The sequence below is a fragment of the Sus scrofa genome, chromosome 14 (assembly GCF_054392235.1).
Source record: "Sus scrofa isolate SSC_HxYL_T2T_F1_AM1 chromosome 14, Sscrofa_HxYL_maternal_Yorkshire_Landrace_v2.0, whole genome shotgun sequence".
NCBI lineage: Eukaryota > Metazoa > Chordata > Mammalia > Artiodactyla > Suidae > Sus > Sus scrofa.
Window position 1 is genome coordinate 110,315,611 of NC_139396.1, and position 15,814 is coordinate 110,331,424.

The following is a 15,814-nucleotide window of genomic DNA, read 5'->3' on the forward strand; positions in this document are numbered from 1 at the left end:
GAGGTCTCCTCCTCAGGGTCTGCCCTGGAGTTTCCCATTTCCAGGGAACATCAATATGGTGCACTGAATTATCACTCCTATTCTTAACCCCTCCCTGTAGTTATGTCTGCTGCCATGGTGCTTTGTAGCTCCTCTCACAAAAAGGTGTAGTTTACCTCCCTGCGCCTTGGTTTTGAACTTGGCCCCTTACCTCTGCCAGTGGGATATTAGGTAACACAACACAAGCAGAGGGTAGAACTGTGTTTGTCCTTCTGCCTTCCCCAGGAGAAGAGCTTTCCCTGAACAGCTCCTGCCCCTTTAGCTGGTGCTCAAGAGAGAACAAACATGGAAGAGGCCTGGGTGAGAACCTGAGACTGACCAGACCCACAGCTTAACAGTGAGTTGCCTACCCTAGATCAGCCCTCACTCAGCTGACCCACGGATGTGTGAGAAATAAATGCTCATTTCAGTACAATACTGAGATGTTGAGATTGTTTGTTATGGACCATTATTATAAAAATAGCCAACCGATACAAGCAACTTTTCTCCTTTTATTTTCATAAGTCTCCCAAGAAGGTTGTATAATTTGTGTCATCAAATCCCCTGTATAAAGTCACTCTTTGCTGGAGTTCCCGTCGTGGCTCAGCTAAAACGAATCTGACTAGGAACCATGAGGTTGAGGGTTCGATCCCTGGCCTCGCTCAGTGGGTTAAGGATCCGGTGTTTCTGTGAGCTATGGTGTAGGTCGCAGACACGGCTCAGATCTGGCGTTGCTGTGGCTGTGGTGTAGGCCGGCAGCTGTAACTCCAATTTGACCTCTAGTCTGGGAACCTCCATATGCCATGGGAGCAGCCCTAAAAAAAAAAAAAAAAAAAAAAAAAAAAAAAAAAAAAAAAAAAAATCACTCTTTGCTGAGAAATTTTTTTTTTCTGGGAGAGGAATTCTAAGAAAATAATTATTTTTCTGCTTGAGGCAGAGTTGTGTTCATGTTGAGAACAACTAGAAAACCTGAATAAAATACTGAAAATCTCTTTGCTGAAGAGCTGCCAAGTTGACAAGCATTTGATGGGCCACAATCTTAGAAGAAGGAAAACACAAGGTAAACTGACCCTCTGTGAACCACTTTTCCCTTCAGGAAACTTGCTGATTCTAGTTAAGAGCATTTGGACAGAGGACCATGGCTACAAGGCAGAAAAGTGGCAGTCTCTGGAGCTGGAGATAAGAAATTGGACAGCGGGGGTGCCGAGCCAGTTAGGACTGGAGGGGCCAAGATGTGAGATAAAAGGGAGGCACAGAAAAGTAATTCTAAAACTTGAATAACATTTTTAAACTATTGTAAGAAAAGGAACTCTAAGAGTTCCCATCATGGCTCAACAGAAACGAATCTGATCAGCATCCTTGAGGAGACAGGTTCAATCCCTGGCCTCACTCAGTGGGTTAAGGATCCAGCGTTGCCGTGAGCTGTTGTGTAGGTCGCAGATGCAGCTCAGATCTGATGTTGCTGTGGCTGTGGTGTAGGCAGGCGGCTACAGCTCTGATTTGACCCCTAGCCTGAGAACCGTGGGTGTGGCCCTCAAAAGCAAAAAAAAAAAAAAAAAAAAAAAAAAGAGCAAGAGAGAAAGAAAAAAGGAACTCTAAAATTCTATATCCACAAAAATATCCTTTAAAAATGAATCTGAAATAAATATTTCTATTCAAAAACTGAGAGGCCTTGCTACCAGCAGATCTGCTCTAGAAAAATACTAAAAAGAGTTCTTCGGATAGAAGGAAAATGATCTGTAAACAGGGGCCAACCCCATATAGCACCCCTCACTTCCCCATCAGAGCAGAGAGCCTGCTAGGTTTATGCCATTGAAATTTTTCAACTGTGAGTTGGATATACTCTTCCATTCTGTCCTGGAAAGGGATACTTACCAACTTTTCCAAGTGGCCTTGGAAAGGCCACTGATAGGCATGAACATTCCCTTGAAAATGTGGAGGTGGTTGGTACCTGTGGTCTCAGGACCCCAGGTGAAGTGGCAATAGTTCCATTTTAGTAGCCAGCTATTCAGACACATAGAGAACGTGTTTTTTTGTTTGTTTGTTTTTTGCATATGGAAGTTCCTAGGCTAAGGATCAAGTTGGAGCTACAGCTGCCAACCTACACCACAGCCACAGCAACGCCAGGTCCAAGCCGTGTCTGTGACCTACACCACAGCTCACAGCCACTTGGGATCCTTAACCCACTGAGCAAGGGCAGGGATCAAACCTGCAACCTCATGGTTCCTAGTCGGATTCGTTTCAGCTGAGCCATGATGGGAAATCCAAAAAAAGTTTTTATTATAGTTGATTTACAATGTTCTGTCAATTTTTGCTGTACAGCAAAGTGACCCAGTTAATACACATATATACATTATTTTTCTCGTATCTTCCATCATGTTCCATCACAAGCGACTGGATATAGTTCCCATGCTATACAGTAGGACCTCATTGCTTATCCATTCTTTTTTTTTTTTTTGCTTATCCATTCTAAACATAATAGTTTGCATCTACTAACCCCAAACTCCCAGTCCATCCCACTACCCCTCCCCTTGGCAATTACTAGTCTGTTTTCCATGTCTATGAGTCTATTTCTGTTCTGTAGATAGGTTCATCTGTGCCATATTTTAGATTCCACATATAAGTGACATCATATGGTATTTATCCTTCTCTTTCTGACTTACTTCACTTAGTGTGAGAATCTCTAGTTCCATCCATGTTGCTGCACATGGCATTATTTTGTTCTTTTTTTAAGGCTAAGTAGTATTCCATTGTGTATATTTACCACATCTTCTTAATCCATTCATCTGTCAATGGACATTTAGGTTGTTTCCATGTCTTGCCTATTGCAAATAGTGCTGCAGTGAACATACGGGTGCATATATCTTTTTTCTTGAAGGTTTTTTTTTTTAACTTAATGAATTTTATTACATTTATCATTGTACAATGATGCATGCATCTTTTTGAATGAAAGTTTTGTCCAGATTTGTGGTCAAGAGTGGGAGTGCTGGATCATATGGTAGTTCTATATTTAGTTTTCTGAGGTACCTCCATACTGTTTTCCATAGATCTTTGTACCAATTCACATTCCCACCAACAGTGTAGAAAGGTTCCCTTTTCTCCACACCCTCTCCAGCATTTGTCATTTGTAGACTTATTAATGATGGCCATTCTGACTGATATGAGGCGGCAGCTCACTATAGTTTTGATTTGCATTTCTCTAACAATTAGTGATGTTGAACATTTTTTCATGTGTCTGTTGGCCATCCGCATGTCTTCTTTGGAGAAATGTCTATTTAGGTCTTTTACCCATTTTTTTCATTTGGGTTGTTGGTTTTTTTTTTTGCTGTTGAGTTGTATGACTTGTTTGTATATTTTGGAGATTAAGCCCTTGTTGGTTGCATCATTTACAACTATTTTCTCCTGTTCTGTAGGTTGTCTAAGTGTTGTTTTAATTAACAGTAACTGGGCTTGAATCTGCCAGTTCAGTAGCATTTGGGTGAAAATACAAACTGCCTGGTAAGTGACAGTGACAAGCCCATGGGCTCCCAGGACCCTGAGTGCATCTGCATGGGGAGTTGATGACGGTGGTTTCAGAACCTCTATCTTAATGAAGTTAACACCGATGCCTACCATAATGCAGTAACCGTAATGGAATTGCTAGATTTGCAGGAAAAGCTCTCAGTCCTGTGGGCTATGCTTTGGCCATGTGCTTTCACCATTTCTTACCCAAAGTGAGAGCCCCCGGAGCTGAATGCTGTTAAACAGGGGAACCACAGAAACTGGTAGCAGACTACCTATCAAACCAACTGTGTGAGGCCTTGGATTCAGGGGAGGGTGAGCTGCAGGCAAGACTTGACATGACATGGGACAGGATTAGACACAGCCCTGGGGAGGGACCTAACACAGAGGTGAGCTCTTCCTTGCCTAGCATTGGGAGTGGGTACTGAGAACCTGTCCACCACTTGGTACTTGGGCAGGCTGCTCATGGCCACAGATCCTCTCACAGTCATGATTCCTGGGTACCTTCCCTCCTGAACTGCAGGCACACTGTGTTGCCTGGGCAGCCTGGGACTGTTCCAGACCTACACTTCCACCTAGTTCTCAGACTGAGCTCTTTATTGTGGACCAACTGAAATATCCCCTGCTCCCCCTCCCATTATTTCTCCCAGAGCAGCCTGCTTTCTTCACAAGGCAGAAGGCAGAGAAACCACAGCAGAAAAACAGTGTAGGCTGAGCATCAACACATCATCAGCTTTCCAAGTTTACCCGGCACTTCCACGCAGATGACACAGCTACACTATCACTGAATAGAATATTTCTGCCGCGTGTGTGAGATTCTGGTCCAGACTGTGATGGTGATAACCAGGAGCCAGGATTCTCAGCCCAGGCAGCCCAGTGGGTATAGAAGGACAGAGTGAGTCAGAGGGCTCTCAGGCTGGGGAGATGCTAACCACTAGCCATACCGCTGCCCCACCCGGGGCTCTTTTTCCCCTCTTCTCTCCTGCACATCAGCATTCATGTTCCCCCAGCTCGGGCTGGCCCCACAGCCCAATGAGATGCTGGATGTAGCGTTCAGGCCTGTGGCTGTCAGGCATGGCTATGGGAAGAGGCCTCCCGGAGCAGACCTGAGGGTCCCACCTAAGTCAAAGCTCGGTGGTACAGCAGAGCGCATGCCAGCGCCTCACCAGCTCCTTGGGTTTGCTGAGCATCTCGTTCCAGTGCTCCAGCTCTTTGCCGCGGGCGTACATGTAGGGGCCCACCACCACCCGGCCCAGCTCATGGCTCCCTGCGGGGGAGGAGAACACTGTCACCCTCTGGAGCACAGAAGCCACACCCTCAGCCATCCCCAGCCCTTCCCTCTCTCATTCCTCCCCTCGAAGGAAGTGGCCAGGCCCCCTGCCCTTTAATCAGAACTGACAGCCTCCAAAGAAATTCTGACTTTGCTCTGGACCTGGAGCTGGAGCTGGTGGTAAAAGGGAGTCCAAACGGAGAGCCTGCTCTTCGGGGGCACCCACTCTGCCCCCACCCTCCTGAAGGGCCATCAAACCTGCCTCACATCAAATGGCTGAGGAAGGAAGGGGGGCCCCCAGAATGAAGCCCTCTTCCATCAGAAGGCTTGTACATTCAGGGGGCACATTCAGCAATAGTTTTAACCCACCAGCTACCACAGTGGAGAAGGGTCTTAAGCTCTGGCTGATGAGACCAGCTGGCTGGACAGCTCTGCCTCAGTGACAATGGACACCGGGGTGGGGCGGGGGGAGGGTGCATGTGGGAGAGCTGGCTGGGATACACACCCTCTCATCCACTCTGAACCTTACTCAGGACCCTCAAAGCTCATACACAATGCAGGGCACATAATGACCCATGGTACCAGGTCACTTGGCCAGTGGCAGGTAGCCATGTTGCCTCCCAGCCTCTCTGGTGACTTGCCCAAGATGGGGTAGCAGAGAGCATCCTGTAACCTTTCTGGGGTGCTGCAGATGGTCAAACTGGAAAATGCTGGGTGTGAATCCCAGCTCTCTCACTAGCAATCTCTGTGTCCTTGAGCAAATACCTCAGCCTCTCTGAGCACTAGTTTCCTTAAGCAGAGATCAGAAACCATACAACCTCCTCCAAAGGATCCAAGCTTCCCGAATGCATGCAGCCCCTGGTTTGCCCGGCACCCCAACAGCCTGGGGGTGAGGGAGCAGCCTTACTGTCCTCTCCGGTGCTCTGCAGCACTGTCAGGCTGAGGCTGGCAGTGTCCAGCGCGGCAGGGTCGACCCTGAAGCTGAAGGTCTCACTGTACACAGGGCTGGCGGAGCCCAGCACAGCTGAGGTCTTTTTGCTCTTGACAAACTTGTTGTGGTTCATCAGAGACACTTTGACAAACACACCTGAGGGGCAGTGCAGACCATGGGTTGGGAAGGCACACAGGGAGGGCATGCAGGGTTGAGGTCGGGCTTGGGGGCCGCATGCCCCGCCTCGGCGCCAGGACCTCATTACTCAACAGCTGCTACAGCCAAAGGGCGTTACAAGAGGAAACTGGGTTGATTAGTGTTCTGCTTACAGCCGAGGAAACGCTCAGCACTCTTCTTCTTCCTTTGCCTCCTGAACCCACCCACGGCTTGGCTGGCCCTTGTAACTTGAGCCTGGCACCACTCACCCGTCCCTCCTCTTCAGGGGGGCGGGCCCTGCCTGCTGGCGGCTCAGGCTTCCTGGGTCCCTTAAACCTCCTCCAGAGGCCAAGTGCTTTTTTTTGTGGGGGACGCTTAGATGGGTTTTGGACCCACAACGGGAAGGGTGAATCCCAGCTTGCTTACAGGGACCCAGCTGCAGAGACACACGGGGGTTAGACAACCACCACCTTGCTGGGGGTCCACGGCGGGGGTGGAACGTGTGAGGCAAGCCAGAGCAGGGCCTCCGCTCCTCCAGCTCCAGGAGTCCAGTCCAGTGTCAAGTTCCACATGCAGGGGTGTCCCTTGTCTCCTCCCCCCAGGGGCAGGGAGGCACAGGACCTCACCCTTGAGGAACCAGAACCTTCCCAGAAGAGTGGGGGTGGAGGCAGGCAGCGCAGTTGAGGAGCTAAGGCACTACTTGTGAAAAGGGAGGGGCACAGTTGGTCCCAGAGGCCTTAGGGGTCTTGAGGTCAAAGGGATGCAGCCTTGGGGGTCAAAACAAGGAAGCAGCTCCTCATACAACTGTGCAGAGAGGGAGGGTGTGGCCTGGGAGGAATGGATGCTCAGGGCAGCCATATCCTAGCAGAAACTGGATGGCCAGGGGTGAGGGCCAGACTCCAGCTCCAGGCCCTGAGCTCGCAGGGTGGCCCTGTCCCAAGAGGAAAACTTACTGACAAAACTCATGTCCTCCTGGAGCCGGAGGCCCTTGGCTCGCAGCACGACCACGGTGAGGCGGTTCAGGCAGTCGTTGTAGCTGAGGCAGAACTGGAGGTCACCAAACTCTGAGGGAGGCTGGGGAGACCGAGAGGAAAGCACCCAGTCACCCTGGCAGGTGCTGGAGGAGCCAGGCCTTCTCCCTTTCTCTCTGCGGCCAGGCCCAAGGAGCTACATTTCACAGCCACACTCCCTCCTTGAAGCTCACCCCCCATTTCACAGAAGGGGAGACAGGCCCGGGGAGTTGAGGGGCCCACTGAAGAGTGCACTGTAGTAATGACCAGAGCTGGGGATTCAAGCCCAGGTGTGGGGGATTCCAAGGCCTATTCAGAGCCACCCAGACCCCCACTGGGGTTTGAGGGACTTGGCTGGTCCATGTATGGTGTTGCCTTTCACAGCAGTCTGATTTGGATGGGAATCCAAATGTGGGTTTTTCAGGATGCTCCAGGTAATCTGACCTCCAGGCCAAAAGAGCTGCAGGTGGCTCTCCCTGCTGGGCTCCACGCACCCCCTCAGCCCGTGCCTCTCTAGTCACACTTGTAGGGGTGGTGGTACGCTGAGGATTGACGCTGGCCAGCAGGTACTGGGCCACACCAGCTGGAGGTCCATGGTAGTGTGACACACAGTAGCACATGTCTGGTGACCTTGACCTTTACCTCCAGGCTCTCGGCCTCCAGGTCTCTCCAGATGATGCGCCGGCAGTCGCCCGCCAGGATTTCTTTCTTCAGGGGGAACAGCACCTGGCCCAGGAGCTGGTGCTTCCTCTGCTTGTCCACGTGGTACACTGAGAACCTCAGCACCCTCTGGGTGACACTCTTGCTGGACACCTGGGGGAGATGAGGGCCAGGTTGGGGTCAGGGGACGGAATGATGTGCTATGTTGTTCCAGACACAGGATCTTTCCATGAGGGGTGTCTCAACCAGGGACCTGCACACACCAGGCATCTACAGGGGACCCTTTGCTGAAGTGGGGCCAGTATCCTGGGGAGGTAGGAAGGGGTGTCAGACCCTGCCATGCAGAGTGTGGTCTGAGGACCAGCAGCACCCACTACCCGTGGGACCCTGTTAGAAATGCAGGACCCTGAGTCCCCATTCAGACCCATGAAGCAGAATCTACCATTTAACAGGGCGGCCAAGTGATCTGCTTACATGTGAAAGTGTGAGAGGACCCCACACTGGAGCCCAGGGAAACTGCCTATCTCTGCTGAATTGGGTACTGAACAATTCTCTCCTTGAGACTCAGTCTCCTCACCTGTAAAATGGGCTAATGGTTCTTACTCTCTAGGTTCTAAAACTCCAATCACAGGATCTGACCTACAGCAAATGGTTAATTACTACCTATTTTCTTTTCTTCCTCTTCTCCTTCTCCTTCCCCCTTAAAGCACAGAGAGGCCAGGACCAAGTTGGTACAGTAATACGACAGGGAAGTGACGGGTGAAGAAAAATAAGTATGCGAGCACGATGTGTGGCTTGGCTAGTCAGCAAGGCTGCCGCTTTGGATCTTGATGTCCCCGAGAGGAGCAGGTTCACCTGTGAATTCTCACAGCCTCGGCCCCAGCAGGTCAGCCAGGGGCTGGGTCCTGTGCCACCCCTCTTCTCAGCTCTTGGCCACGGAAGAAGGCAAGAATCCCACTCTTCTCAGGTGCTGACTGACCTCTTCTTGCCTTGCCAGCCAGCCTGCTGCCCTGCCCTTAAAAATGTTTGCCCAAGGTCTCTTGGCAGCTCTAGATTGCTGGCTCCCACAAGGGCCCCAGTCACCTGCTGAGGCTCCCAGGTCACTGTGAGCTTGGCTCAGTGTCCCAACAGCCTCAGCACTTCCAGACCCCAACTCCGGCCACCGACTGCAGCAAAGGCACCACCTGCCGCAGGATGGCTCTCGGTCCCTTTCTGGCTTCTCACAGGATGGGTGAGTTCCTGTCTCTGCCCCAAGGTCTCACCCTCCACCTTTTTTGGAAACCTTACCAGAAAGCTCCCAGTGCTTGGGGCTTTGGGGGGCTTCATTGAGCCCCATGGGCCACAGCCTGGCATTCAGTTTCTCTTTTTCCAAGAATATGTTTCTCTTTTTCTGCAGTCAGCCTAGGTGGGAGGAGCCCAGCCCTCTGCCCAACTCATCCCTCTAGTCTCTCATCGGCCCCCTGCCACGAAGGGTCAGGGCTCCTGTACACCCTGACCCGGCAAGTGGGGTAAAGCAGAGCCTGTGGCTCGGTGTCCTGGGGGCTGCAGGGCCCTGGCTAGCACGGGAGGCCGGGGCTCTCCTGCACAATGTCTGTCCTTTCCGGGAGGCAGAGGACACCAGACACTGCCCGTTCCACAGGCCATACCTGGAAGATGAAGTGCTCGTCGAACTGTGGGCTGGCAGTTCTGCGTTTGGTCTTGGACTGGAGGAAGCGCCGCTCATCTGGCAGCAGGTGGAGCTTCACCAGGGGGCTACAGGTCTCTGAGGGGGCTTGTAGCCTCTGCGCCCTGATCAGGCCCACCAGCAGCCGCTCTGCCTCCTGCTGGTATTCCACGGAGAACCACAGCCGCCCCAGGCAGCCCTCAGGGAAGTCGGTCTCACTTTGGTCTTCCGGGAACTTGTACAGCTCTGGGTTGATGGTCCCCACCACACATGTACCTCCTGCGACACACAGGGGCTGGGAGGACTGGCAGGCCAGGGGAAGGCAGGGGCAGGGGGATGCCCCCCTCCCAGGCTGAGCCTTTACTAGGCAGTTCACTGACCTCTCTGACCATGTCTGCCCCACTTTCTTCTCCAGACTGAGTACGGCTGCCCTGTCTAGCGCAGCTCTCCCAGGAGGCCTTCTCAGCACTGCTCCTCCCTGGGGTCCACAGTATGCATTCAACCCCTGCCCCCACGACTGACCCCCACCCCCAGAAGTCAGGGCTGGCAGGCATGGGCACAGTGCCCAGCATCTGGCCTGGCCCCTTTCTGTGGTGTTCAGAGGGTGTGTCTCAGTGATGAAGTGTTGCCTTTTTTCTTCCTCTTCAAATTAGAAGAGCCTAGCAGATTACTGGGTGGTTCCTGGGAAAGTCTTCAGAGCAAAGAGGTGGGCTGGAAGCTGTGTGCCCAGCTTCCACCATTCCGCCCTCTGGACTAGCCATCCCATCTTCCTGGAGTAGGACCCAGCACAGGTTCTGCACCTGGGAACACTGGGGTTCCAATCTCAGATCTGTTGCTTCCTGCCTCTGTGACCTTGGGCAAGGCACTGTTAACTTTCCAAGCCTCAGTTTACAAATGTGTCAAATGAGGAGACGATCCCCACCTCCACAGAGGTGTGGTGAGGTCTAACTTCAAAGTGGCACATGAGGCCATATCTGGCCCAGGCTGGGGTGCAACAGACATTTGATAACCCAGGTACCTGGAAAGAGTGGGCACGGGGCAACTCTGGCATCCCCGGGACCATCTAAGCTCTTTTCCAGAGCCAGGCCTGTGAAAGCAGATGGTCTACCCTGGCCTGAGCAGACTGTGACCCCTGGGCAGGCCCTGGCAGACACACTCACCAAAACTGCTGTTGGTAGCCTGTGGCAGGAGCTCTGGGGCTGGGCAGGGGTCCTGTGGGGTCTGGGCCCACTCTCCACTGCTCAGGGGCACCCAGTCTCGGCTTTGGATAGAAGGGGGCACCACGAATGGCACACCTGGTGGCCTGTCCAGAGGCAGGGAGACAACACATAGGTGGCAAGTGAATGGTGTGGCCTCAGAGCACTCAGCCCAGAGGGTTGAGTGCCAGGCGCAGGAGGAGAAAAAGCCAGCAGGATTCAGGAGGGGGCAAGGGCACCATTTTCTGGACCATACTAGGACACGCACACACACACAAACACACACAGCCAGAGCCCACACCTCTGTCTGCCCATGGCAGTGACGAGTGGGAAAAGGAGCACAACCTGTGGAGTCGGCCCACCTGCATTTGAATGCCTGTTCTGCCGCTTCCTAGCTGTGCTATCTGGACCCATTACTTATGTCCTCTGAGCCTCAGTTTCCTCAGCTAGAAAAATGGACTTCATAACACCTTCCTCAGAGCTGTGTTGAGGATTCTGGGTTTCTTTGTGATAGCTCCCCACATGCTGACAGCATGGAGGAGGGCTTCATAAACAGATCTTTCCTCCCCCGACCCCTCTCCAGGGGAAGCTCCACAGGGAGGGCCCAAAGCAAGGCCAAGGGCTCCCTTGGCCCCACATCCTGCCTCACCTGCTTGCCTGGGTCCTGGCATCTGGTGAGCAGATCTTGTTCCCCTGTGAGCTGGAGACAGCCTTGGTCCCCGGCAGCTCCTCATAGGTGAACAAGGCACGAAGCCTCTTCCAGAGACAGCAGCTCACCCCGATCAACAGTAGCAGCAGCAGCAGCAGCCCCCCAAGGATGCCCCCAATCACCAGGGCCACCTGCTCTGGGGGCAGACACCACCAGGACTGTGATGCCTGGGGGAAAGCTTGCCGGCTCTCAGGGCCGCTCTGGGTGGGGTTGTGAGAAAGCAAGATTCCCACACCTCTTGACCCACAACTGTCTGCGAGGAGCAGACTTACTCTCCATCCCCACAGCCCACTTGGAGAGGGGTCCGTGCCCCAGCCGAGGCTCGAGGGGCGGGGCGGGAGGGGGGAAAGGGCAGCGACAGGTGGCGTGGCGGGTGGCGGAGGGGCCGGGGCTCGGGGGCAGGGGTGGGGAGGCGAGGGCACTTACCCGCCATCGGGCTGCTGGTTGGCCGTCGGGGCGCGGTCTCGCCGGTCTTGGTGTTTTCCGCCGCTGCCAGGCGGACTTTTAAAGCGCGGAGCCGGGCGTCGGGCGGACGCGGGGGCGGTCCCTCGTCGCCCTCTGGTCAGCGGCAGATGGCGGGGGCAGGGACCCAGCTCTTGGAGGCCGCAGCTCTTACCCGGCCCAGGTCGTGGCCCAGGGAGGGGCTCAGATCCGACTCTGAGCTCACGGAATCTGCAGGGCTCCGTGCGGGGCGCGGCGGCCGGGGCTGCCTGCGGCCCAGGCGAGGGAGCCAGCCCTCCCGCGGGCAGAGCTAAATAAAGCCTTCGCCGCCGCATCTGATAGACCGCGCTCGGCACCGTGCCCTGCACCCCTGGCGGTCTTGGCACGCGCAGTGCGGGTGTGGGAATGCGCCTCCACCTCCCGCAGATCCTCTGCAGGCTGAGGCCCAGCTCTGACCCATCCTCCCGGGGGGCCTTCCTAGATTTTAGGGCCGAGACTCCGCGTGCTGTCCCCGGCCAGGAGCCGTCGGTGTGATCCCCAGGGCGCGCGAGAAGGCTCTCAAGTTCGCTCTCAGTAGACAAAGCAATGAGGCATTTGAGAGCGCGGATTCTGCAGCCGGACCACTTGGGTTCCAATTCTGGCACCCTCCTCCCCAGCTGTAGTTCAGAACTCTGGACTCACTTTCCACAATTGTCTTAAAGATAGTAATTCCTCTAGGATTAAGATATATAAGGGACATTTAGATCGGTGCTGGCCGAAGGTGTGGGAGCGTCTTAGCCCTTGAAGCGTCTGTGACTGGGGATGGAAAGGAAGATATTTGGGGGGGGGGGGTTAGTTTTATGGACTTGAAGATTGTATCCAAATATCAAGCCTGGATGTTGCTCCCACGGCACCCATGCCTATTATAGGAAGGAGGAGGCGGGGCAGAGAAGATGGAACTATCCCCCCAGGCTGTCTGTGAGTGTGAGGCTGCGCACTACCTGAACCCCAGGTGACCTAGAGCGGTATGGGTGGTGAACAGGGCACAGAAAGGGGTGAACCAGGCGTTCCCGTCGTGGCTCAGTGGTTAACGAATCTGACTAGGAACCATGAGGTTGCCGGTTTGGTCCCTGGCTTTGCTCAGTGGGCTAAGGATCCGGCGTTGCCGTGAGCTGTGGTGTAGGTCGCAGACGCGGCTCCGATCCCGCGTTGCCGTGGCTCTGGCGTAGGCCCCTAGCCTGGGAACCTCCATATGCCGTGAGAGCAGCCCAAGAAGTGGCAAAAAAGATGAAAATAAAATAGAAAGGGGTGAACCAGGGAGCCTATGGTCGCTAGAGTGCTGTCTGTATAAGTTTCCCGTTGCTGCTGTAACAAATAACCACACATTTGAAAAACAAAAGTTTATTATGTTAAGAGTTTTAGAGGGCAGAAGACTAAAATGAGCCTGCAGGGCTGTTTTCCTTCTGGAGGCTGGAAAAAATCCATTTTCTTGCCTTTCCCAGCTTCTAGAAGCTGCCTGCAAGTGGTATCTTCCTTCATCTTCAAAGCCAGTAGCAGCTCTTTCCAATCTCTCTGACTCCCTGTCCTTTTCACATCCACTTTTCCTGCCTCCTTTATTACGAGGACTTTTGTGATTACATGAGACCCACCTGGATAATCCAGAATAATCTCTCCATCACAAGATCCTTAACTTAATTATATTTGCAAAGTCCCTTTGCCAGGTAAAGTAAACTGTTTGCAGGTTCCAGGAATTAGGGTGTGGACACCTTTGGAGCTTATGGTGCTAAGCACGATGTCTGGGCAGCCCTCTGGGAAGGATGGTTTATATCTTCCCTCCTGCTGCTGCCTGGAGCTCAGTGCACCCCCAGGCTGGGACCAGGAAGCTACTAAGGCCCATGTGTCCGCACATGGTAACCCTTTAGTTACCATGACCCCTCAATACGGCAACTTCCCACCCCCTGCCCCCTGAACCTGTCCTGCCTAGGCTGACTCCCTGATGGGCATGACACCCATCCATACCCGGCCACCTCCACTGTTGGGCCTGAACTGCACTGGGAACCTTCTAGGTGTGGGGTGGGGAAGTGGGTGCTCATTGTCTATACCAGACCCAGAGCCGCTCCTCCCTTAGCCCTGTGCTGCGCCTTCCCAGGGCCCCAGCTTCTTCCCTGGCCTCCTCCCCCACCACCCACACCACACGGTCACCAAATCCTGCTGGAGCTTCCTCCTCCATCCATCTCCATCACCTTCCAGAACTTTGCCCAGGTCTCCACCAGCCCTCTCTGATCATTGCATCCATTTCCTCTTTGCAGTTTTGATTCCATCCTCTACCCCTGCCCCAGCTTATGTCTTCCAGGCCCTCTTCCCCACTCTCACCTGGACACCCTCTATCCCCCAAACCCTCTGCAGAACCCAGGGCCCACAATGGTAGAACTACTTCTGACACTTCCGCCAACCCACAAGTTGCCTTCTCATTTTACTGCTCTCTTCCTGCCCGAGGCGCCCACCCTCCTTCCCCACTGTTCATCCTTCAAGGGGAACTTCCAGCATCCCCTCCTCCATGAAGCCCTTCCTTGTCCTCACCGTCCCTGCAGATACAGTGTTGGTTTACTGAACTCTGGGCCTCTGACCATCATCCCACCTCACTCTCCCTGGCAGACCAGGACCTCCACCAGGGCAGGGGCCATGTCTTACTCAGCTCAGCATTCCCAATATCCACCTCTGGGGCTAAGACTGTGCTGGATGGTAGATGAAGAACTTGTGCCCTCAGTTGAGCTGTTCCCTGGCTTCTGCCACCGTTGCCCATGTATCTCACACATCCTGGGCCCACACTTTGGGGCCTGATAGGAGCTCCTCGGCCTTGCCCTGGAGACCAGCTGCTGGGTCTTGCGCTTACTTTGCTGGCTTTGTCTGCAAGCACCTTACTTGTCTAGCCAGCTCTCTGAGTTTTGAGTCTTTCTTCTTCTATGGGAAGGTGAGAGCAGATCGCAGAAGGTAATTCACATTTCTTGCTGCTCTTTGTGTTCTGGGTGTCACAATGCAGGCTTGCCATACACGACCCCATTGAGCCCTGCCTTATGTCAGCCTGTAGGGCTGGGGCCACCCCTTCAGATGAGGAAACCACATCAAAGAAATTCCATGGCCTACTCTGTAAGTGGGGGAGCTAGACCTGACATCTGATCCTTCTCATTCCGTCTTCCTCACTGACCTGCCGAAGGCCCCAGGAAACCATTTCCTGTGGAGATGACCATGAACAAGGCCAACAGCTATAGGCACTATGGTCAGTCTCCCTCTATCCTCTGTCCCCTGGAGGCTCTGAGACAGAGCTGGCCTGGAGCCAACTCCACAGAACAGAGTGGCCTCCAGGTCTGGCTGCAGCTCTGGCCCTGCTTCCTGTTTTCATATCTTGCTCCTTACTGGGTCTCTGGGAGCTGGGAAATCTGGAAACAGCAGCAGACAATGTTTCTCTTTTCCGTGGCCAAAAGGAAGTCATATTTCCATTGGAAAAAACATTTCCAAGGAGGGTTGCAGGAAGTCCAAGTGTTTAAAGGCTTGAAAATGCCTGCAGGTGATTAATAATTCAGTGCAATGGATGATTCACGAGAAAGGCCACTTTCAATTAACCTTAAGAATCAGCCCTGCCTAAGGAAGTGTCATCTCTCATCACTTAGGAACAGAGAAGCCAGAGCAGGATAAAGGCCATGCTGAGAAACATGTGGAAGACTGTGTTTCTGAAATTTATGTCAATTCCAGCCTGGTCACCCCAGGTGAGGTGAGGTTTTCCCCACCAGCATCGTCTTTTTCCCCAGTTTTATTAGGGTGGCCTCAGCATGAATATAGCCCCTTCTTCTAAGGGAGTTCCTGTCCTTATCAGGTCAGAAGTCCCCTCCTCCCTGACTCCACCACACTGGCTCCAAATGTGTGCCAGGAACCCACAACTCACTCCTGCCTCCCAGGGATATTCTTTGCTCCCTACCCAGTTCTCCCTACTTCCTGTCCCTTGCCTGGCAGCCTTTTTCCTCTCTGGGCAACAGCATCCTGACTTTTCTTTCTTGGGAACTACTTTCTCCCCTTCTTGTCCACACAGTAGCTGATAGAAGCAAACCTCTTCCCTTTCCCCACATCACCAGCTCGTCTCTGTTCTGGAGCTTTGATCATGACCCAGGCCACAGGGATAGGTTCAGGGGCTGGTCGTGACCTAATCAGGATCAACTCTGGAGTCTTTTTGAAATCACTTCCTTTTTTGTGGGACTTGTTGAGCTGAAGGAGCTAAGTCTGGGGTG

The 15,814-nt window shown here is 53.3% G+C and overlaps 3 protein-coding genes across 10 annotated transcripts in view; 2 read left to right on the forward strand and 1 right to left on the reverse strand.

Moving 5' to 3' along the window:
• Positions 1-454, forward strand: part of SHLD2 (shieldin complex subunit 2) — a 114,977-nt gene extending 114,523 nt beyond the window's left edge. For all 3 annotated transcript variants that reach the window (XM_084996430.1, XM_021073594.2, XM_021073593.2), the window contains one exon: positions 265-454. In XM_084996430.1, the coding sequence (XP_084852556.1) occupies positions 265-374 (110 nt within the window). In that variant the 3' untranslated portion in view covers positions 375-454. The remainder of the gene's footprint in view (positions 1-264) is intronic.
• GPRIN2 (G protein regulated inducer of neurite outgrowth 2) overlaps positions 265-15,814 on the forward strand; it is a 39,898-nt gene continuing 24,348 nt past the window's right edge. Inside the window, exons 1-2 of the mRNA XM_084993045.1 lie at positions 265-376; positions 956-1,078. The gene's annotated coding sequence lies outside the window, so the exon portion shown is untranslated. The remainder of the gene's footprint in view (positions 377-955; positions 1,079-15,814) is intronic.
• Positions 2,898-11,901, reverse strand: SYT15B (synaptotagmin 15B). 6 transcript variants are annotated; one of them, XR_014827460.1, is made up of 8 exons: positions 11,541-11,901; positions 10,370-10,512; positions 9,590-9,687; positions 9,193-9,488; positions 7,529-7,699; positions 6,830-6,950; positions 5,697-5,876; positions 2,898-4,786 (listed from the first exon to the last, which is right to left on the reverse strand). XR_014827460.1 is itself a non-coding variant. In XM_003359269.5 (8 exons), exons 1-8 carry the CDS (start codon positions 11,545-11,547, stop codon positions 4,644-4,646), a joined length of 1,257 nt encoding a protein of 418 aa, XP_003359317.3. In that variant the 5' UTR covers positions 11,548-11,592; the 3' UTR covers positions 2,898-4,643. The 6 variants fall into 6 exon arrangements, 4 of the variants coding, with proteins under 4 accessions (XP_003359317.3, XP_084852588.1, XP_084852587.1 ...); XM_003359269.5 differs by lacking the exon at positions 9,590-9,687 and adding an exon at positions 11,055-11,250 and having other exon boundaries at positions 11,541-11,592; XR_014827459.1 differs by having other exon boundaries at positions 9,193-9,687.